Source organism: Tachyglossus aculeatus, chromosome 1 (genome assembly GCF_015852505.1).
Source record: "Tachyglossus aculeatus isolate mTacAcu1 chromosome 1, mTacAcu1.pri, whole genome shotgun sequence".
Classification (NCBI taxonomy): Eukaryota; Metazoa; Chordata; class Mammalia; order Monotremata; family Tachyglossidae; genus Tachyglossus; species Tachyglossus aculeatus.
In genome coordinates this window covers 9,985,362-10,007,691 of record NC_052066.1, presented here as the reverse complement: position 1 = coordinate 10,007,691, position 22,330 = coordinate 9,985,362, and the positions used below count along the sequence as shown (strand labels likewise).

The following is a 22,330-nucleotide window of genomic DNA, read 5'->3' as shown; positions in this document are numbered from 1 at the left end:
AATTTATTAAGCACTTACTATATGCAGAGCACTGTTCTAAGTGCTGGGGAGGTTACAATAATAATAATAACAATAGCATTTATTAAGCGCTTACATGTGCAAAGCACTGTTCTAAGCGCTGGGGAGGTTACAATAATAATAATAATGGCATTTATTAAGCGCTTACTATGTGCAGAGCACTGTTCTAAGCGCTGGGGAGCTTACAATAATAATAGTAATGGCTTATGGCTTACTGAGCGCTTACTGTGTGCGGACCACCGTACTAAGCGCTTCTGCCATCCGTTCATTCAATCGTATTTACTGAGCGCTTACTGTGTGCGGACCACCGTACCAATCATTCAATCAACCAATCAATCGTATTTATTGAGCGCTTACTGTATGCAGAGCACTGTACTAAGCGCTTCTGCGCCTGACCCCCAGCCCTTCCCCCACGCAGGGTCCCCAACTTCAGCCACCATGACTAAACTCAGCAGCAGCGTCAAGGGGTCCCTGAACGTCAGCACCCCCGGACTCCAGATATGGAGGATCGAGGTGAGAGCGGGGGGTCAGAGCGGGGTGGGCGCAGGGGTCCTGGGGGCGTCTCCCATGCTCCGCCAGACCCTCGGCGGACTGTGAGCCCGCTGGTGGGTAGGGACCGTCTCTAGATGTTGCCAACTTGGACTTCCCAAGCGCTTAGTCCAGTGCTCCGCACACAGGAAGCGCTCAATAAGTACGATTGATGATGGATGGATGGGGGCTTCACTTGGGGGGTGGGCTGGTGTCCGCCCTATGTCCAATCTGGGGCTGAAGAGGGATCCCCACCATGCAGGCCATGCAGATGGTTCCGGTTCCTTCCAACTCCTACGGCAACTTCTTCGATGGAGACTGCTACATCGTCTTGGCGGTCAGTGCTCGGGGGGCTGGGGCGGACTGGGGAGGGGGCAAGGCCCTCAGGCCTCAGTTTCCCACACCGAGCCCGGCGGGGAGGGGACGCGGGACGACCTTCGATCCGAGCCACGCCGTCACGTCCTGCTGTGACTCCAGGACAAGGCCCGGGAATCAATCAATCAATCAATCGTATTTATTGAGCACTTACTGTGTGCAGAGCACTGTACTAAGCGCTTGGGAAGTACAAGTTGGCAACAGATAGAGACAGTCCCTACCCAACAGTGGGCTCACAGTCTAGAAGGTCATGGGTAATGCAATAATGCTGGCATTTATTAATCAATCAATCAGTCAATCATATTTATTGAGTGCTTACGGTGTGCAGAGCACTGGACTAAGCGCTTGGGAAGTACAAGTTGGCAACATATAGAGACGGTCCCTACCCAACAGTGGGCTCACAGTCTAGAAGCGTTTACTAGGTTACAAGGTGATCAGGTTGTCCCACGGGGGGCTCACAGCCTTAATCCCCATTTTCCAGATGAGGTCACTGAGGCAAAGAGAATCAATCAATCAATCAATCATTTATTGAGCGCTAACGGTGTGCAGAGCACTGGACTAAGTGCTTGGGAAGTACAAGTTGGCAACATATAGAGACGGCCCCTACCCAACAGTGGGCTCACAGTCTAGAAGGTCATGGGTGATGCAATAATGCTGGCATTTATCAATCGATCAATCAATCAATCAGTCGTATTTATTGAGCGCTTACAGTGTGCAGAGCACTGGACTAAGCGCTTGGGGAGTCCAAGTTGGCAACATATAGAGACGGTCCTTACCCGACAGTGGGCTCACGGTCTAGAAGGTCATGGGTGATGCAATAATGCTGGCGTTTATTAATCAATCAATCAATCAATCATATTTATTGAGCACTTACTGTGTGCAGAGCACTGGACTAAGCGCTTGGGAAGTACACATTGGCAACATATAGAGAGGGTCCCTACCCAACAGTGGGCTCACAGTCTAGAAGCGCTTACTAGCTTACAAGGTGATCAGGTTGTCCCACGGGGGCCTCACAGCCTTAATCCCCATTTTCCAAATGAGGTCACTGAGGCAAAGAGAATCAATCAATCAATCAATCAATTGTATTTATTGAGCGCTTACGGTGTGCAGAGCACCGGACTAAGCGCTTGGGAAGTACAAGTTGGCAACATATAGAGACGGTCCCTGCCCAACAGTGGGCTCACAGTCTAGAAGGTCATGGGTAATCCAATAATGCTGGCATTTATTAATCAATCAATCAATCAATCAATCAATCGTATTTATTGAGCGCTTACTGTGCGCAGAGCACTGGACTAAGCGCTTGGGAAGGACAAGTTGGCAACATATAGAGATGGTCCCTACCCAACAGTGGGCTCACAGTCTAGAAGCGCTTACTATGTGCAAAGCACTGTTCTAAGTGCTGGGGAAGTTACAAGGTGATCAGGTTGTCCCACGGTGGGCTCACAGCCTTAATCTCCATTTTCCAGATGAGGTCACTGAGGCAAAGAGATGTGAAGTGACTTGCCCAAAGTCACACAGCTGACAGTTGGCAGAGCGGGATTTGAACCCATGGCCTCTGACTCCAAAGCCCGGGCTCTTTCCACTGAGCCGCGCGGCTTCTTAATGACTGTGAGCCCACTCTTCTAGACTGTGAGCCCACGGTTGGGTAGGGACTATCTCTATATGTTGCCAACTTGTACTTCCCAAGCGCTTAGTCCAGTGCTCTGCACACAGTAAGTGCTCAATAAATATGACTGATTGATTGATTGATTGACTGTGAGCCCACTCTTCTAGACTGTGAGCCCACTGTTGGGTAGGGACCGTCTCTATATGTTGTCAACTTGTACTTCCCAAGCGCTTAGTCCAGTGCTCTGCACACAGTAAGCGCTCAATAAGTACGATTGAATGAATGAATGAATGAATGACATCGCCCGCCCCACGCCATAGATACAAGACGGTCATATTGGACCCAATCCCTGTCCCACAAGGGACTCACAGTCTAAGTAGGAGGAAGTAGGATTGAATCCTCATTTTCCAGATGAGGTCACTGAGGCCTAGAGAAGTGAAGTGACTTGCCCAAAATCACACAGCTGACAGTTGGCAGAGCGGGATTTGAACCCATGACCTCTGACTCCAAAGCCCGGGCTCTTTCCGCTGAGCCGCGCTACTTCTTAATGACTGTGAGCCCACTCTTCTAGACTGTGAGCCCACTGTTGGGTAGGGACCGTCTCTATATGTTGCCAACTTGTACTTCCCAAGCGCTTAGTACAGTGCTCTGCACACAATAAGTGCTCAATAAATATGATTGATTGATTGATTGATTGACTGTGAGCCCACTCTTCTAGACTGTGAGCCCACTGTTGGGTAGGGACTGTCTCTATATGTTGCCAACTTGTACTTCCCAAGCGCTTAGTACAGTGCTCTGCACACAGTAAGCGCTCAATAAGTACGATTGAATGAATGAATGAATGAATGAATGACATCGCCCGCCCCACTCCATAGATACAAAACGGTCAGATTGGACCCAATCCCCGTCCCACAAGGGGCTCACAGTCTAAGCAGGAGGAAGTAGGATTCAATCCCCATTTTCCAGTTGAGGTCACTGAGGCAAAGAAAAATGAAGTGACTTGCCCAAAGTCACACAGCTGACAGTTGGCAGAGCCAGGATTTGAACCCATGGCCTCTGACTCCAAAGCCCGGGCTCTTTCCGCTGAGCCGCGCTGCTTCTTAATGATTGTGAGCACACTCTTCCAAACTGTGAGCCCACTCTTCTAGCCTGTGAGCCCACTGTTAGGTAGGGACCGTCTCTATATGTTGCCAACTTGTACTTCCCAAGCGCTTAGTACAGTGCTCTGCACACAGTAAGCGCTCAATAAATATGATTGATTGATTGATTGATTGACTGTGAGCCCACTCTTCTAGACTGTGAGCCCACTGTTGGGTAGGGACCGTCGCTGTATGTTGCCAACTTGTACTTCCCAAGCGCTTAGTCCAGTGCTCTGCACACAGTAAGTGCTCAATAAGTACGATTGAATGAATGACATCTGCCCCACGCCATAGATGCAAGATGGTCAGATTAGACCCAATCCCTGTCCCACAAGGGGCTCACAGTTTAACCAGAGAAGCAGCATGGCTCAGTGGAAAGAGCCTGGGCTTTGGAGTCAGAGGTCACGGGTTCAAACCCCGGCTCGGTCAATTGTCAGCTGTGTGACCATGGCCAAGTCACTTCCCTTCTCTGGGCCTCAGTTCCCTCATCTGTAAAAGGGGGATTAAGACTGTGAGCCCCCCCCGTGGGACAACCCGATCACCTCGTAACCTCCCCAGCGCTTAGAACAGTGCTTGGCACGTAGTGAGCGCTTCATAAATGTCATTAATAATTAGACTGTGAGCCCACTGTTGGGTAGGGACTGTCTCTATATGTTGCCAATTTGTACTTCCCAAGCGCTTAGTACAGTGCTCTGCACATAGTAAGCGCTCAATAAATACGATTGATGATGATTAATAATAACCAGGAGGAAGTAGGATTGAATCCCCGTTTTCCAGATGGGGGAACTGAGGCCCAGAGAAGGGAAGCGACCCGCCCGAGGTCACAGAGCGGGCAAGTGGCGGAGCCGGCAGGGCCTTCTGACCCCCCGTTAGGCCACGCTGCTTCTCACCTGATATCACACTGCCCGGGTCAATCATCATCATCATCAATCGTATTTATTGAGCGCTTACTATGTGCAGAGCGCTGTACTAAGCGCTCAGGAAGTAGAAATTGGCAACATCTAGAGACAGTCCCTACCCAACAGTGGGCTCACGGTCTAAAAGGGGCTCACGGTCAATGCCCCGGCCGCGTCGTCCGGCCGGAGGGTGGGGAGAGTGGGGTGGCCGCCACCTTAGGCCTCGCGTGGAGCCGGGGGGGCGAGAGGGTTGGGGGGGTCTCCCGGCCTCTGCCTCAACCTCCCGCCGCCCCCCAGACCCACAAGGTCGGCGGCGGCAAGAGCCTGAGCTACGATATCCACTTCTGGCTGGGCCGGGAGTCGTCCCAGGACGAGCAGGGGGCGGCCGCCATCTACACCACCCAGATGGACGATCACCTCCAGGGCCGGGCCGTCCAGCACCGGGAGGTCCAGGGCTACGAGAGCGAACTCTTCAAGGGCTACTTCAAAAACGGACTCGTGTGAGCAGCCGGGGGGCCGCTGGACCCCCCACCCCGTCCCCTTCCCCTCCCATTTGCGGATCCCCAATCATCATCAATCATCATCAATTGATTGATTGATTGATCAATCGTATTTCTTGAGCGCTTACTATCATCATCATCATCATCATCAATCGTATTTATTGAGCGCTTACTATGTGCAGAGCACTGGACTAAGCGCTTGGGAAGTACAAATTGGCAACATATAGAGACAGTCCCGCTGGACCCCCCCGTCCCCTTCCCCTCCCATTTGCGGATCCCCAATCATCATCAATCATCATCAATTGATTGATTGATTGATCAATCGTATTTATTGAGCGCTTACTATCATCATCATCATCATCATCAATCGTATTTATTGAGCGCTTACTATGTGCAGAGCACTGGACTAAGCACTTGGGAAGTACAAATTGGCAACATATAGAGACAGTCCCGCTGGACCCCCCCCCGTCCCCTTCCCCTCCCATTTGCGGATCCCCAATCATCATCAATCATCATCAATTGATTGATTGATTGATCAATCGTATTTCTTGAGCGCTTACTATCATCATCATCATCATCATCAATCGTATTTATTGAGCGCTTACTATGTGCAGAGCACTGGACTAAGCGCTTGGGAAGTACAAATTGGCAACATATAGAGACAGTCCCGCTGGACCCCCCGTCCCCTTCCCCTCCCATTTGCGGATCCCCAATCATCATCAATCATCATCAATTGATTGATTGATTGATCAATCGTATTTATTGAGCACTTACTATCATCATCATCATCATCATCAATCGTATTTATTGAGCGCTTACTATGTGCAGAGCACTGGACTAAGCGCTTGGGAAGTACAAATTGGCAACATATAGAGACAGTCCCGCTGGACCCGTCCCCTTCCCCTCCCATTTGCGGATCCCCAATCATCATCAATCATCATCAATTGATTGATTGATTGATCAATTGTATTTATTGAGCGCTTACTATCATCATCATCATCATCAATCGTATTTATTGAGCGCTTACTATGTGCAGAGCACTGGACTAAGCGCTTGGGAAGTACAAATTGGCAACATATAGAGACAGTCCCAACATTGGGCTCACAGTCCTTGGGCTCCCAATCCTTCAGGCAGTCACTCATTCTATTCTATTTATTCTATTTATTTTATTTTGTTAGTATGTTTGGTTGTGTCTCCCCCTTTTAGACTGTGAGCCCACTGTTGGGTAGGGGCAGTCACTCATTCTATTCTATTTATTCTATTTATTTCATTTTGTTAGTATGTTTGGTTGTGTCTCCCCCTTTTAGACTGTGAGCCCACTGTTGGGTAGGGACTGTCTCTCTATGTTGCCAATTTGAACTTCCCAAGCGCTTAGCACAGTGCTCTGCACACAGTAAGCGCTCAATAAATACAATTGATGATGATGATTCATTCAATCGCATGTATTCATTCATTCATTCATTCATATTTATTGAGCGCTTACTGTGTGCAGAGCACTGGACTAAGCGCTCAGGAAGTCCAAGTTGGCAACATATAGAGACAGTCCCTACCCAACAGTGGGCTCACGGTCTAAAAGACTGCCCCCAGTCCTTCATGCAGTCACTCATTCATTCAATTGCATGTATTCATTCATTCATTCAATCGTATTTATTGAGCACTTACTGTGTGCAGAGCACTGGACTAAGCGCTTGGGAAGTACAAGTTGGCAACATATAGAGACAGTCCCTACCCAACAGTGGGCTCACGGTCTAAGAGACTGCCCCCAATCCTTCATGCAGTCACTCATTCATTCAATCGCATGTACTGAGCGCTTACTTGTGCAGAGCACTGGACTAAGCGCTTGGGAGAGTACAACACAACAACAACAACAATAAGAAGAATAATAATGGCATTTATTAAGCGCTTACTATGTGAAAAGCACAAGCGCTCAGTACAGTGTTCTGCACACAGTAAGCGCTCAATAAATACAATTGAATGAATGAATGAATGAATAAAACAGACATACTCCATACCTACAACAAGCTTACACTCTTCTCCTCCTCCCCCCCACCCTTTTTCCCTTTATAATAATATTGGTATTTGTTAAGCGCTTACTAGGTGCCAAGCACTGTTCTAAGCGCTGGGGTAGATACAAGGTAATCAGGTTGTCCCACATGGGGTTCACAGTCTTCATCCCCATTTGACAGATGAGGGAACTGAGGCACAGAGAATAATAATAATAATAATAGCATTTGTTAAGCGCTTACTATGTGCAAAGCACTGTTCTAAGCGCTGGAATAAAACAGACATATTCCATATCCACAACAAGCTTACACTCTCCTCTCCCACACCTTTTTCCCTTTATAATAATGTTGGTATTTGTTAAGCGCTTACTAGGTGCCAAGCACTGTTCTAAGCAATGGGGTAGATACAAGGTAACCAGGTTGTCCCACATGGGGTTCACGGTCTTCATTCCCATTTGACAGATGAGGGAACTGAGGCACAGAGAATAATAATAATAATAATAATAATGGCATTTGTTAAGCGCTTACTGTGTGCAAAGCACTGTTCTAAGCGCTGGAATAAAACAGACATATTCCATACCCACAACAAGCTTACATTCTCCTCCTCCCCCCACTTTTTCCCTTTATAATAATGTTGGTATTTGTTAAGCGCTTACTAGGTGCCAAGCACTGTTCTAAGCAATGGAGTAGATACAAGGTAATCAGGTTGTCCCATGTGGGGTTCACAGTCTTCATCCCCATTTGACAGATGAGGGAAGTGAGGCACAGAGAATAATAATAATAATAATAATAATAATTATTATTATTATTATTATTATAGCATTTGTTAAGCGCTTACTATGTGCAAAGCACTGTTCTAAGCGCTGGAATAAAACAGACATATTCCATACCCACAACAAGCTTACACTCTCCTCCCCCCACTGCCTTTTTCCCTTTATAATAATGTTGGTATTTGTTAAGCGCTTACTAGGTGCCAAGCACTGTTCTAAACAATGGAGTAGATACAAGGTAATCAGGTTGTCCCACGTGGGGTTCACAGTCTTCATCCCCATTTGACAGATGAGGGAACTGAGGCACAGAGAATAATAATAATAATGATGATGATGGCATTTGTTAAGCGCTTACTATGTGCAAAGCACTGTTCTAAGCGCTGGAATAAAACAGACATATTCCATACCCACAACAAGCTTACACTCTCCTCCCCCCCACCCCCGCCTTTTTCCCTTTATAATAATGTTGGTATTTGTTAAGCGCTTACTAGGTGCCAAGCACTGTTCTAAGCGCTGGGGTAGATACAAGGTAATCAGGTTTGTCCCACGTGGGGTTCACAGTCTTCATCCCCATTTGACAGATGAGGGAACTGAGGCACAGAGAATAATAATAATGATGATGATGGCATTTGTTAAGCACTTACTATGTGCAAAGCACTGTTCTAAGCAATGGGGTAGATACAAAGTAATCAGGTTGTCCCACGTGGGGTTCACAGTCTTCATCCCCATTTTACAGATGAGGGAACTGAGGCACAGAGAATAATAATAATAATAATGGCATTTGTTAAGTGCTTACTATGTGCAAAACACTGTTCTAAGCACTGGGGAGGATACAAGGTGATCAGGTTGTCCCAGGTAGGGCTCACAGTCTTCATCCCCATTTTACAGATGAGGGAACTGAGGCACAGAGAATAATAATAATAGCATTTGTTAAGCGCTTACTATGTGCAAAGCACTAAGTGCTGGAATAAAACAGACATATTCCATACCCACAACGAGCTTACACTCTCCTCCTCCCCCGCCTTTTTCCCTTTATAATAATGTTGGTATTTGTTAAGTGCTTACTAGGTGCCAAGCACTGTTCTAAGCGCCGGGGGAGATACAAGGTAATCAGGTTGTCCCACGTGGGGTTCACAGTCTTCATCCCCATTTGACAGATGAGGGAACTGAGGCACAGAGAATAATAATAATAATGATGATGGCATTTGTTAAGCGCTTACTATGTGCAAAGCACTGTTCTAAGCGCTGGAATAAAACAGACATATTCCATACCCACAACAAGCTTACACTCTCCTCCCCCCCCACCCCCGCCTTTTTCCCTTTATAATAATGTTGGTATTTGTTAAGCGCTTACTAGGTGCCAAGCACTGTTCTAAACAATGGAGTAGATACAAGGTAATCAGGTTGTCCCACGTGGGGTTCACAGTCTTCATTCCCACTGGACAGATGAGGGAACTGAGGCACAGAGAACAATAATAATAATGATGATGATGGCATTTGTTAAGTGCTTACTATGTGCAAAGCACTGTTCTAAGCGCTGGAATAAAACAGACATATTCCAAACCCCCAACGAGCTTACACTCTCCTCCTCCCCCCCCTTTTCCCTTTATAATAATGTTGGTATTTGTTAAGCGCTTACTAGGTGCCAAGCACTGTTCTAAGCGATGGGGTAGATACAAGGTAATCAGGTTGTCCCACGTTGTGTTCACAGTCTTCATCCCCATTTGACAGATGAGGGAACTGAGGTACAGAGAATAATAATAATAATAACGATGATGGCATTTGTTAAGCGCTTACTATGTGCAAAGCACTGTTCTAAGCGCTGGAATAAAACAGACATATTCCATACCCACAACAAGCTTACACTCTCCTCCCCACACCGCCTTTTTCCCTTTATAATAATGTTGGTATTTGTTAAGCGCTTACTAGGTGCCAAGCACTGTTCTAAGCAATGGAGTAGATACAAGGTAATCAGGTTGTCCCACGTGGGGTTCACAGTCTTCATCCCCATTTGACAGATGAGGGAACTGAGGCACAGAGAATAATAATAATAATGATGATGGCATTTGTTAAGCGCTTACTATGTGCAAAGCACTGTTCTAAGCACTGGGGAGGATAAAAGGTGATCAGGTTGTCCCACGTGGGGTTCACAGTCTTCATCCCCATTTTACAGATGAGGGAACTGAGGCACAGAGAATAATAATAATAATAATAATAATAATAGCATTTGTTAAGCGCTTACTATTTGCAAAGCACTGTTCTAAGTGCTGGAATAAAACAGACATATTCCATACCCACAACGAGCTTACACTCTCCTCCTCCTCCCCCACTTTTTCCCTTTATAATAATGTTGGTATTTGTTAAGCGCTTACTAGGTGCCAAGCACTGTTCTAAGCGATGGGGTAGATACAAGGTAATCAGGTTGTCCCACGTGGGGTTCACAGTCTTCATCCCCATTTTACAGACGAGGGAACTGAGGCACAGACAATAATAACAATAATAATAATGGCATTTATTAAGCTCTTACTATGTGCAAAGCACTGTTCTAAGCACTGGGGAGGATACAAGGTGATCCGGTTGTCCCAGGTAGGGCTCACAGTCTTCATCCCCATTTTAAAGATGAGGTAACTGAGGCACAGAGAAGTTAAGTGACTTGCCCAAGGTCACACAGCTGACAAACGGCAGAGCCAGGATTAGAACCCATGACCTCGGACTCCCAAGCCTGGGCTCTTTCCACTAAGCCACTCTGCTTCTCTAGTTAAGTGCTAACTAAGCGCCAAGCGCTATATTAAATGCCAGGATAGAGACAAGATAATCAGGTCGGACACCGTCCCTGTCCCACATGGGGTTCACAGCCTTAATCCCCATTTTTACAGATGAGGGAACTGAGGCCCAGAAAAGTTAAGCAACCTGCCCAAGGTCACCCAGCAGACGAGTGGCAGAATCAGGATTAGAACCCAGGTTCTTTTCCTTTTTTAAAAAAAATGGTATTTGTTTAGTTTTTAGGGAATTAGAACCCAGGTGTTTTTTGGCGTTTTTAAATGATATTTGTGAATCAATCAATCAATCAATCATATTTATTGAGCGCTTACTATGTGCAGAGCACTGTACTAAGCGCTTGGGAAGTACAAATTGGCAACATCTAGAGACAGTCCCTACCCAACAGTGGGCTCACAGTCTAAAAGGGGGAGACAAGATCACCCAGCAGATGAGGCAGAGGTGGGATTTAATAAAAATAATAATAATAATAATAACAGTAATAATGGTGGGATTTGTTAAGTGCTTACTATGTGCCAAGCACTGTTCTAAGCGCTGGGGTAGATGCAAGGTAATCGGGTTGTCCCAGGTGGGGCTCACAGTCTTCATCCCCATTTTACGGATGAGGTCACTGAGGCCCAGAGAAGTGAAGTGACTTGCCCAAAGTCCAAAGCTGACAAGTGGCAGAGCCTGGATTAGAACCCACACCCTCTGACTCCGAAGCCCGGGTTCTTTCCACTAAGCCATGCTGCTCCTCACAAATGGTATTTGTTAAGCGCTTACTATGTGCCAGGCACTGTACTAAGCACTGGGGTGGATACGAGCTAATCAGGTTGGACACAGCACCATATCCCACGTGGGGCTCACACTCTTAATCCCCATTTTACAGATGAGGGAACTGAGGCCCAGAGAAGTGACTCACCCAAGGTCGCACAGCAGCCAAGAGGCAGAGAAGCAGTGTGGCTCAGTGGAAAGAGCCCGGGCTTTGGAGTCAGAGGTCATGGGTTCAAATCCCGCCTCTGCCACTTGTCAGCTATGTGACTTTGGGCCAGTCACTTCATTCATTCATTCAATCATATTTATTGAGCGCTTACTGTGTGCAGAGCACTGTACTGAGTGAGCGCTTGGGAAGTACAAGTTGGCAACATATAGAGACGGTCATTCATTCATTCAATAGTATTTATTGAGCGCTTACTGTGTGCAGAGCACTGTACTAAGCGCTTGGGAGGTACAAGTTGGCAACATATAGAGACGGCGCCTACCCAACAGCGGGCTCACAGTCTAGAAGGGGGAGACAGACAACAAAACAAAACATATAAACCAAATAAAATAAATAGAATAAATATGTACAAATAAAATAGAGTAATAAATACGTACAAACATATGTACATATATACATGTATATGTGTATATCAATCAATCAATCGTATTTATTGAGCGCTTACTGTGTGCAGAGCACTGGACTAAGCGCTTGGGAAGTCCAAGTTGGCAACATCTAGAGACGGTCCCTACCCAACAGCGGGCTCACAGTCTACAAGGGGGAGACAGACAACAAAACCAAACATATTAACAAAATAAAATAAATAGAATAGATGCGTACAAGTAAAATAAATAAATAAATAAATAAATAGAGCAATAAATCCGTACAAACATCTATATATATAGGTGCTGTGGGGAAGGGAAGGAGGTAAGGCGGGGGGAATAGAGAGGGGGAGGAGGGGGAGAGGAAGGAGGGTATATATGTATATGTATATATATATGCATCAATCAATCAATCGTATTTATTGAGCGCTTACTGTGTGCAGAGCACTGTACTAAGCGCTTGGGAAGTACAAGTTGGCAACATATAGAGACATATATGACAACATATAGAGACAGTCCCTACCCAACAGTGGGCTCACAGTCTAAATATATGTATGTATGTATATATGTATGTATGTATATATGCATGTATGTATATATGTATATATACGTATATGTATATACATGTATATGTATATATGTATATGTATATATATGCATGTGTATGTATAGATATAGATATATATATACATATTAACTTCTCTGAGTCTCAGTTCCCTCATCTGGAAAATGGGGATTAAGACTGTGAGCCCCACGTGGGACAACCTGATCAACTTGTATCCCCCCAGCGCTTAGAACAGTGCTCTGCACATAGTAAGCACTTAACAAATGCCATTATTATTATTATTATTATTATTATTATTATTATCATCATTATTATTATTCTCTGGGCCTCAGTTCCCTCATCTGTAAAATGGGGGTGAAGACTGTGAGTCCCCCGTGGGATATGGACCGTGTCCAACCTGATTAGCCGGTATCCACCCCAGTGCTCAGTACAGTGCCTGGCACATAGTAAGCGCTTCACAAATACCATTTGTGAGGCGCAGCGTGGCTTAGCGGTGGAAGAGCCACTTCCACTGTTAAGTGGAAAGAGTGATCAGGGACCTTGTAACCTCCCCAGCGCTTAGAACAGTGCTTTGCATATAGTGAGCGCTTAATAAGTACCATTATCATTATTTTTATTATTATTATGAGAATCCGGGTCTTTCCGCCGCCCAGGCCCGGGCTCTGCCCACTAGGCCAAAATGCGTCTCTCCCTCTTCCTACCCGGGGGGTCCTCCCTGCCCCTGCGCCCCGTCTTCCCCAGACCCTGCGCCCCCCTAATCGTCCCCTCTGGGGGTCTTTGTCCCCCGCCAGGATCCGGAAAGGTGGGGTGGCGTCAGGCCTGAAGCACACGGAGACCAACTCCTACAATGTCCAGCGTCTACTTCACGTCAAGGGCAAGAGGACCGTCGTGGCCGGAGAGGTCGGAGGAGCCGGCGAGGCCGGGACGGGGGGCAAGCCGGGGGAAGCGGCGTGGCTCAGTGGGAAGAGCCCGGGCTTTGGAGTCAGAGGTCACGGGTTCGAATCCCCGCTCCGCCACTTGTCAGCTGGGTGGCTTTGGGCAAGTCACTTCATCGTCATCATCAATCGTATTTATTGAGCGCTTACTAGAGAAGCAGCGTGGCTCAGTGGTAAGAGCACAGGCTTCGGAGTCAGAGGTCACGGGTTCATATCCCGGCTCCACCAACTGTCAGCTGTGGGACTTTGGGCAAGTCACTTAACTTCTCTGGGCCTCAGTGACCTCATCTGTAAAATGGGGATTAAGACTGTGAGCCCTCCGTGGGACAACCTGATCACCTTGTACCCCTCCCCAGCGCTTAGAACAGTGCTTTGCACATAGTAAGCGCTTAATAAATGCCATTATTATTATTATTATATTATCATTATTATTATTACTATGTGCAGAGCACTGTACTGAGCGCTTGGGAAGTACAAATTGGCAACGTATAGAGACAGTCCCTACCCAATAGTGGGCTCACAATCTAAAAGACTCACTTCTCTGGGCCTCAGATACCTCATCTGGAAAATGGGGATTAAGACTGTGAGCCCCTCGTGGGACAACCTGATCACCTTGTAACCTCCCCAGCGCTTAGGACAGTGCTTTGCACATAGTAAGCGCTTAATAAATGTCATCATTATAAGCCTGGAGCTGGGCAAGTGGCCGGGGAGACAGAGGGGTCAGGGCCAGGGCAGACACCATCCCCTTCCTTCCTCTCCCCCTCGTCCCCCTCTCCATGCCCCCATCTTACCTCCCTCCCTTCCCCACAGCACCTGTATATATGTATATATGTTTGTACATATTTTTTTACTCTATTTATTTATTTAATTTATTTCTACATAGCTATTCTATTTTATTTTGTTAGTATGTTTGGTTTTGTTCTCTGTCTCCCCCTTTTAGACCGTGAGCCCACTGTTGGGTAGGGACTGTCTCTATATGTTGCCAATTTGTACTTCCCAAGCGCTTAGTACAGTGCTCTGCACATAGTAAGCGCTCAATAAATACGATTGATGATGATGATGCCCTCAAGCAGGCAGCTTGGCTCAGAGGAAAGAGTCCGGGCTTTGGAGTCGGAGGTCATGGGTTCAAATCCGGCTCCGCCACTTGTCAGCTGGGTGACTTTGGGCCAGTCACTTTGCTTCTCTGGGCCTCAGTGGCCTCATCTATAAAATGGGGGTGAAGACTGTGAGCCGCCCGTGGGACAACCTGATCGCCTTGTAACCTCCCCAGCGCTTGGCACATAGTAAGCGCTTCATAAATGCCGTCGTTATTATTATTATTATTATTATTTAGCTCACCCCCTGCTTGGGTGGGGGGCTGTGATGGGGGAGGGGGCTGGGAGGGGGAGGGTCCCCAGCCTACCTTCTGCTTCCTGGCCCCCCTTGCAGGTGGAGATGAGCTGGAATAGCTTTAATCGGGGGGACGTTTTCCTCCTGGACCTGGGGAAACTGATCATCCAGTGGAACGGGCCCGAGAGCAACCACATGGAGAGGATCAAGGTGTGAAGCCCCTCCCCGCAGCCGGGCGCCCCCCAACCCTCACTTCCAGACCCCAAAACACCCCTCCCAACCCCATCCAGTCCCCATTTCCCACCCCCCACCCCCAAGTCTCCAACCCCCACCCTCAAGCCCCCAATCGCCCTGTCTCCAGCCTCCCTCCTCTCACCTCCAGGCCCCAATCCCCCAGTCTGCCCCCAATCCCCCCCACCCCAAGTCCCCCAGCTTCCAGCCTCCCACCCCTCACCTCCAGCCCCAATCCCCCACCCCAAGTCCCCCAGTTTCCAGCCTCCCACCCCTCACCTCCAGCCCCCAATCCCCAGTGTCCCCCACTTCCAGCCCCCCGTCCTCCCACCCAAGCTTCTTTTTGTTAGTATGTTTGCTTTTGTTCTCTGTCTCCCCCTTCTAGACTGCGAGCCCACTGTTGGGTAGGGACTGTCTCTATACGTTGCCAATTTGTACTTCCCAAGCGCTTAGTACAGTGCTCTGCACATAGTAAGCGCTCAATAAATACGATTGATGATGATGATGCTTCCAGCGCCCCACCCATCTCCAGCCCCAATCTCCTCACCCCAAGTCCCCCCAGCTCCCAGCCCCAGTTCCCAGCCCCCCGTTTCCAGCCTCCAATCCCTCCAGTCTCCCCAGTTTCCAGCCCCCAACCCCCCAGTCCCCCTGGCTTCCCGCCCAGCCCTTCCCTTCCAGCCTCCAGTCCTCCCACCTCCAGGCCCGCGTCGGCCTCCGTTGTAGCCCCCCGGCCCCTCGGTGAGGAGGGGGTTCCTGACTGCGGTCCGGTCCTGCCCCCCGGTTTAGGGGATGAACCTGGCGAAGGAGATCCGGGACCGGGAACGCGGGGGTCGGAGCTACGTGGGGGTGGTGGAAGGGGAGGCCGAGGCGTCGTCGGGCCCGGAGCTGATGAGCATCATGCAGCACGTGCTGGGCCCCAGGACCCACCTGCGTCCCGCCATGCCAGACGACACCGTCGAGCAGGACCTCAAGGCCGCACTCAAACTCTACCAGTCAGTGACCGGGCGAAGGCCGGGGAGATGGGGGAGGACGGGGGGCCTGCGCGGGGGCCACGGATCAGTGAGAAGCAGCGTGGCTTAGCGGCCAGAGCCCGGGCTTGGGAGTCAGAGGTCACGGGTTCTAATCCTGGCTCCGCCACTTGTCAGCTGGGTGACTTCGGGCAAGTCGCTTCACTTCTCTGGGCCTCAGTGACCTCATCTGTCAAAAGTCTGTGAGCCCCACGGGGATCAACCTGATTACCTTCTATCTACTCCAGTGCTTAGAACAGGGCTTGGCACATAGTAAACGCTTAACAAATACCATCATTGTCATTATTATTATTGTGGACAGGGATTGTGTCTGTCTTTTCATTCGGTCGTATGGACTGAGTGCTCGCGGCGTGCAGAGCACTGGACTAAGTGCTTGTTTCCATTCGATCGTATGTACTAATTAATGAATGATTAATGTATTGAGCACTGACTGTGTGCAGAGCACTGGACTAAGTGTTGGTTTCCATTCCGTCATGTGTACTGAGTGCTCACGGTGTGCAGAGCACTGGACTAAGCGCTTGTTTCCATTCGATCGTACGGAGTGCTCACGGTGTGCAGAGCACTGGACTAAGCGCTTGTTTCCATTCAATCGTATGTACTAATTAATGAATGATTAATGTATTGAGCACTGACTGTGTGCAAAGCACTGGACTAAGCGTTGGCTTCCATTCCATCATGTGTACTGCACGCTCACGGTGTGCAGAGCACTGGATTAAGCGCTTGTTTCCATTCGATCGTATGTACTAATTAATGAATGATTAATGTATTGAGCACTGACTGTGTGCAGAGCACTGGACTAAGCGTTGGTTTCCATTCCATCATGTGTACTGAGTGCTCACGGTGTGCAGAGCACTGGACTAAGCGCTTGTTTCCATTCGATCGTACGGAGTGCTCACGGTGTGCAGAGCACTGGATTAAGCGCTTGTTTCCATTCGATCGTATGTACTAATTAATGAATGATTAATGTATTGAGCACTGACTGTGTGCAAAGCACTGGACTAAGCGTTGGTTTCCATTCCATCATGTGTACTGAGCGCTCCCGGTGTGCAGAGCACTGGACTAAGCACTTCTGTCCATTCGATCGTATGTACTAATTAATGAATAATTAATGTATGGAGCACTGACTGTGTGCAAAGCACTGGACTAAGTGTTGGTTTCCATTCGATCATGTGTACTGCGTGCTCACGGCATGCAGAGCACTGGACTAAGCGCTTGTTTCCATTCAATCGTGTGTACTAATTAATGAATAATTAATGTATTGAGTAATGACAGGTGTGCAAAGCACTGGACTAAGCGTTGGTTTCCATTCCATCATGTGTACTGAGTGCTTACTGTGTGCAGAGCACTGGACTAAGCGCTTGTTTCCATTCTATCGTGTGTACTAATTAATGAATAATTAATATATTGAGTACTGACAGGTGTGCAAAGCACTGGACTAAGCGTTGGTTTCCATTCCGTCATGTGTACTGAGCGCTCACGGCGTGCAGAGCACTGGACTAAGCGCTTATTTCCATTCGATCGTACGGAGTGCTCATGGAGTGCAGAGCACTGGACTAAGCGCTTCTTTCCATTCGATCGTATGTACTAATTAATGAATAATTAATGTATGGAGCACTGACTGTGTGCAGAGCACTGGACTAAGCGTGGGTTTCCATTCAATTGTATGTACTGAGCGCTCACTGTGTGCAGAACACTGGATCAAGCGCTTGTTACCATTCGATCGTATGTACTAATTAATGAATAATTAATGTATTGAGCACTGACTGTGTGATGAGCACTGGCCTAAGCGCTGGTTTCCATTCAATCGTATGTACTGAGCGCTCACTGTGTGCAGAGCCCTGGACTAAGCGCTTGGGAGAGGACAGTACCACAATAAACAGTCACATTCCCTGCCCACAACCAGCTGACAGTCTGGGGAACGTGGAGGGGGACAGACATGAATATATTGGACTCTCCCAAGCGCTTAGTCCAGTGCTCTGCACACAGTCAGCGCTCAGTAAATGCTATTGCTTCCCCGCCCCCACTGTGCAGCGTGTCGGACTCGGAGGGCAACCTGCTGGTTCGAGAGGTGGCCACCTGGCCTCTCACCCAGGACATGCTCAAACACGAGGTGAGGACGGAGGGCCAAGGGGTTGGGGGGACGTTGGGGACCCTCCACCCTCTGCTTCCATCTCCCCTCCCTCTTCCTCAGGTGCCTTCCTTCCTCCCTACCTCCCTTCCCTCCTCCCTCCCTTCCTTCCTTCCTCCCTTCCCTCCTCCCTCCCTTCCCTCCTCCCTCCCTTCCCTCCTCCCTCCCTTCCTTCCTTCCTTCCTTCCTTCCTCCCTCCCTTCCTTCCTTCCTCCCTCCCTTCCTCCCTTCCCTCCTCCCTCCCTTCCTTCCTTCCTCCCTTCCCTCCTCCCTTCCTTCCTTCCTTCCTTCCTTCCTTCCTCCCTCCCTCCCTCTCCCCCTCCCTCCCTCTCTCCCTCTCTCCCTTCCTCCCTCCCTTCCCTCCTTCCTCCCTCCCTCCTTTCCTCCCTCCCTCCTTTCCTCCCTCCCTTCCTCCCTCCCTCCCTTCCTCCTTTCCTCCCTCCCTCCCTTCCTCCTTCTCTCCCATGTATCCATCCATCCATCCTCCCTCCCTTCCTTCCTTTCTTCCTTCCTTCCGTTTCTCTCTCTCCCTTTCTCTCATTCTTTCCTTCGCTCCCTCTCTCTCTCGTTATTACTTTCTCTCGTTATTTCTTTCTCTCGTTCTTTCTTTCTCTCATTATTTCTCTTTCTCCCTCCCTTCCTTCCTTCCTTCCTTCCTTCCTTCCTTCCTTCCTTCTTCCCTCTCTCCTTCCTCTCTCCCCCTCCATCTCACTCTCTCTCTCCCTCCCTCTCTCCCCCCCCCTCCCCCTCCCTTCCTTTCTCTCTCTTTCTTCCTTTTTTCCTTTCTTCCTCTCTTTTAGACTGTGAGCCCACTGTTGGGTAGGGACTGTCTCTATGTGATGCCAATTTGTACTTCACAAGCGCTTAGTACAATGCTCTGCACATAGTAAGTGCTCAATAAATACGATTGATTGATTGATTGATTTTTCTCTCTTTCTCTAACTTTCTCTCTTTCTCTCTATCTCTTGCTTTTTCTCTCTTTCTCTTTCTTTTTTCCTTTCTCTCTCTCTCTCTTCCTCCTTCCTTCCTTTTTCTTTTCTTTCCTTTTCTTTCTTTCTTCCTTCCTTCCTGCAAGTCACTTAACTTCTCTGTGTCTCAGTTCCCTCATCTGTAAAATGGAAATTAGGACTATGAGCCCCATGCGGGACACCTGACTACCTTGTATCCCCGTAGCACTTAGAACAGTGCTTGGCACATGGTAAACACTTAACAGATATCATTATTATTATTCCTTCCTTCTTTTCATTTCTTTCTTCTTTCTTTTCCTTCCTTTCTTTTTCTTCCTTTCTCTCTTTTATTTATTTCTTTCTCTTCCCTCTTTCCTCTCTTCCTCTTTCTTTTCTCTCTCTCTCTAACTTTTTCTTTCTTTCTCTCTCCATTTCTCTCTCTATCTCTTTCTCTCTCTCTTCCTTCCTTCCTTCTTTTCTCTCTCTCTCTTCCTCCTTCTTTCCTTTTTCTTTTCTTTCCTTTTCTTCCTTCCTTCTTTCCTTCCTTTCTTCCTTCCTGCAAATCACTTAACCTCTCTGTGCCTCAGTTCCCCCATCTGTAAAATGGAAATTAAGACTATGAGCCCCATGCGGGACACCTGATTACCTTGTATCCCTCCAGCACTTAGAACAATGCTTGGCACATAGTAAGTACTTAACAAATATCATTATTTTTATTATTCCTTCCTTCCTTCTTTTCTTTTTCTTTCTTTCTTTTCTCTATTTCTTTCTCTCCATCTTTTTCTTCTTTCTCTTCTCCCCCCCGACCCCCCAGCTGTTCTGACCCTCGCTTTTGGGGGGTGCTGCTACCCGGGGAGACCCTTAAAGGAGAACTACGACACAAGAAGCAGCGTGGCTCAGTGGAAAGAGCTCTGTCTTTAGAGTCAGAGGTCACGGGTTCAAGTCCCAGCTCCACCAATTGTCAGCTGTTCCCTCATCTGTAAAATGGGAATTAAGACTGGGAGCCCCCCGTGGGACAACCTGATCACCTTGTAACCTCCCCGGCGCTTAGAACAGTGCTCTGCACATAGTAAGCGCTTAATAAATGCCAGTATTATGTCATGGGTTCAAATCCTGCCTCCACCAATTGTCAGCTGGGTGACTTTGGGCAAGTCACTTCGCTTCTCTGGGCCTCAGTTCCCTCATCTGTAGAACGGGGATGAAGACTGTGAGCCCCCCGTGGGGCAACCTGATCACCTTGTAACCTCCCCAGCGCTTAGAACAGTGCTTTGCACATAGTAAGCGCTTAATAAATGCATTATTTATTTATTCAATTTATTTCTACATATCTATTCTATTTTATTTTGTTAGTATGTTTGGTTTTGTTCTCTGTCTCCCCCTTTTAGACTGCGAGCCCACTGTTGGGTAGGGACTGTCTCTATATGTTGCCAGTTTGTACTTCCCAAGCGCTTAGTACAGTGCCCTGCACATAGTAAGCGCTCAATAAATACTATTGATGATGATTATAACAAGCAAAGGGATCCCTGAGTCACCAAGCTGCGGGAATGGGGGGGATAACTGAGCCTGGATCTGCTCCACCACCTGCTGACTGCTCTCCATTCCCTGCCTACCAGTGCTCCCCCCACTTCCACTCCTCAGCACCACTGCTTCCCCCCACTAACTATTCCTTTTTTTCCCCCTCTCTCCTCTCCATCCCACTCCAGGACTGCTACATCCTGGACCAGGGCGGCCTAAAGGTCTTCGTGTGGAAGGGGAAGGGGGCCAAAGCCGAGGAGAGGAAGGGGGCATTGAACCAGGCCATGGTAGACACCCCCAAGGGCCGGGGGGAGGGGGTCACCAGGGTGGGCAAAGAGTGTGGAGCAAGGCTGGGCTGTTTGGAAAAGGGCGGGGAGGGGGGCGAAGCTTGGCTGTTGTAAGCCCAAGGGAGTGGGTGGGCCAAATAATAATAATATTGGTATTTGTTAAGCCCTTACTATGTGCCAAGCACTGTTCTAAGCTCTGGGGGGATGCAAGGTAATCAAAGTTGTCCCACGTGGGGCTCACAATCTTAATCCCCATTTGACAGATGAGGGAACTGAGGCACAGAGAATAGAATAATAATAATAATAATAGCATTTATTAAGCGCTTACTATGTGCAAAGCACTGTTCTAAGTGCTGGGGGATACAATAATAATAATAATGGCATTTGTTAAGCGCTTACTATGTGCAAGGCACTGTTCTAAGCACTGGGGAAACAGGGTAATGAGGTTGTCCCACGTGGGGCTCACAGTCTTAATCCCCATTTGACAGATGAGGGAACTGAGGCACAGAGAATATAATAGTAATAATAATAATAGCATTTATTAAGCACTTACTATGTGCAAAGTACTGTTCTAAGTGCTGGGGGATACAATAATAATAATAATGGCATTTGTTAAGCGCTTACTATGTGCAAAGCACTGTTCTAAGCACTGGGGAAACAGGGTAATGAGGTTGTCCCACGTGGGGCTCACAATCTTAATCCCCATTTGACAGATGAGGGAACTGAGGCACAGAGAATAGAATAATAATAATAATAATAGCATTTATTAAGCACTTACTATGTGCAAAGCACTGTTCTAAGTGCTGGGGGATACAATAATAATAATAATGGCATTTGTTAAGCGCTTACTATGTGCAAAGCACTGTTCTAAGCACTGGGGAAACAGGGTAATGAGGTTGTCCCACGTGGGGCTCACAGTCTTAATCCCCATTTGACAGATGAGGGAACTGAGGCACAGAGAATATAATAGTAATAATAATAATAGCATTTATTAAGCACTTACTATGTGCAAAGTACTGTTCTAAGTGCTGGGGGATACAATAATAATAATAATGGCATTTGTTAAGCGCTTACTATGTGCAAGGCACTGTTCTAAGCGCTGGGGAGGGGAAACAAGGTAATGAGGTTGTCCCGTGTGGGGCTCACAGTCTTAATCCCCATTTGACAGATGAGGGAACTGAGGCACAGAGAATATAATAGTAATAATGATAATAGCATTTATTAAGCGCTTACTATGTACAAAGCACTGTTCTAAGTGCTGGGGGATACAATAATAATAATAATAATGGCATTTGTTAAGCGCTTACTATGTGCAAAGCACTGTTCTAAGCACTGGGGAAACAGGGTAATGAGGTTGTCCCACATGGGCCTCACAGTCTTAATCCCCATTTGACAGACGAGGGAACTGAGG

The 22,330-nt window shown here is 47.8% G+C and overlaps 1 protein-coding gene across 1 annotated transcript in view; it reads left to right on the top strand.

Annotated features, from left to right (window-relative positions):
- The first annotated feature begins 456 nt into the window (after window positions 1-456).
- The window catches only part of VIL1 (villin 1), a 94,130-nt gene continuing 72,256 nt past the window's right edge, over window positions 457-22,330 (top strand). The window contains exons 1-8 of the mRNA XM_038744255.1: window positions 457-531; window positions 809-883; window positions 4,860-5,062; window positions 13,311-13,419; window positions 14,883-14,993; window positions 15,801-16,006; window positions 18,074-18,152; window positions 20,821-20,919. Of these exons, the coding sequence (XP_038600183.1) occupies window positions 457-531; window positions 809-883; window positions 4,860-5,062; window positions 13,311-13,419; window positions 14,883-14,993; window positions 15,801-16,006; window positions 18,074-18,152; window positions 20,821-20,919 (957 nt within the window). The remainder of the gene's footprint in view (window positions 532-808; window positions 884-4,859; window positions 5,063-13,310; window positions 13,420-14,882; window positions 14,994-15,800; window positions 16,007-18,073; window positions 18,153-20,820; window positions 20,920-22,330) is intronic.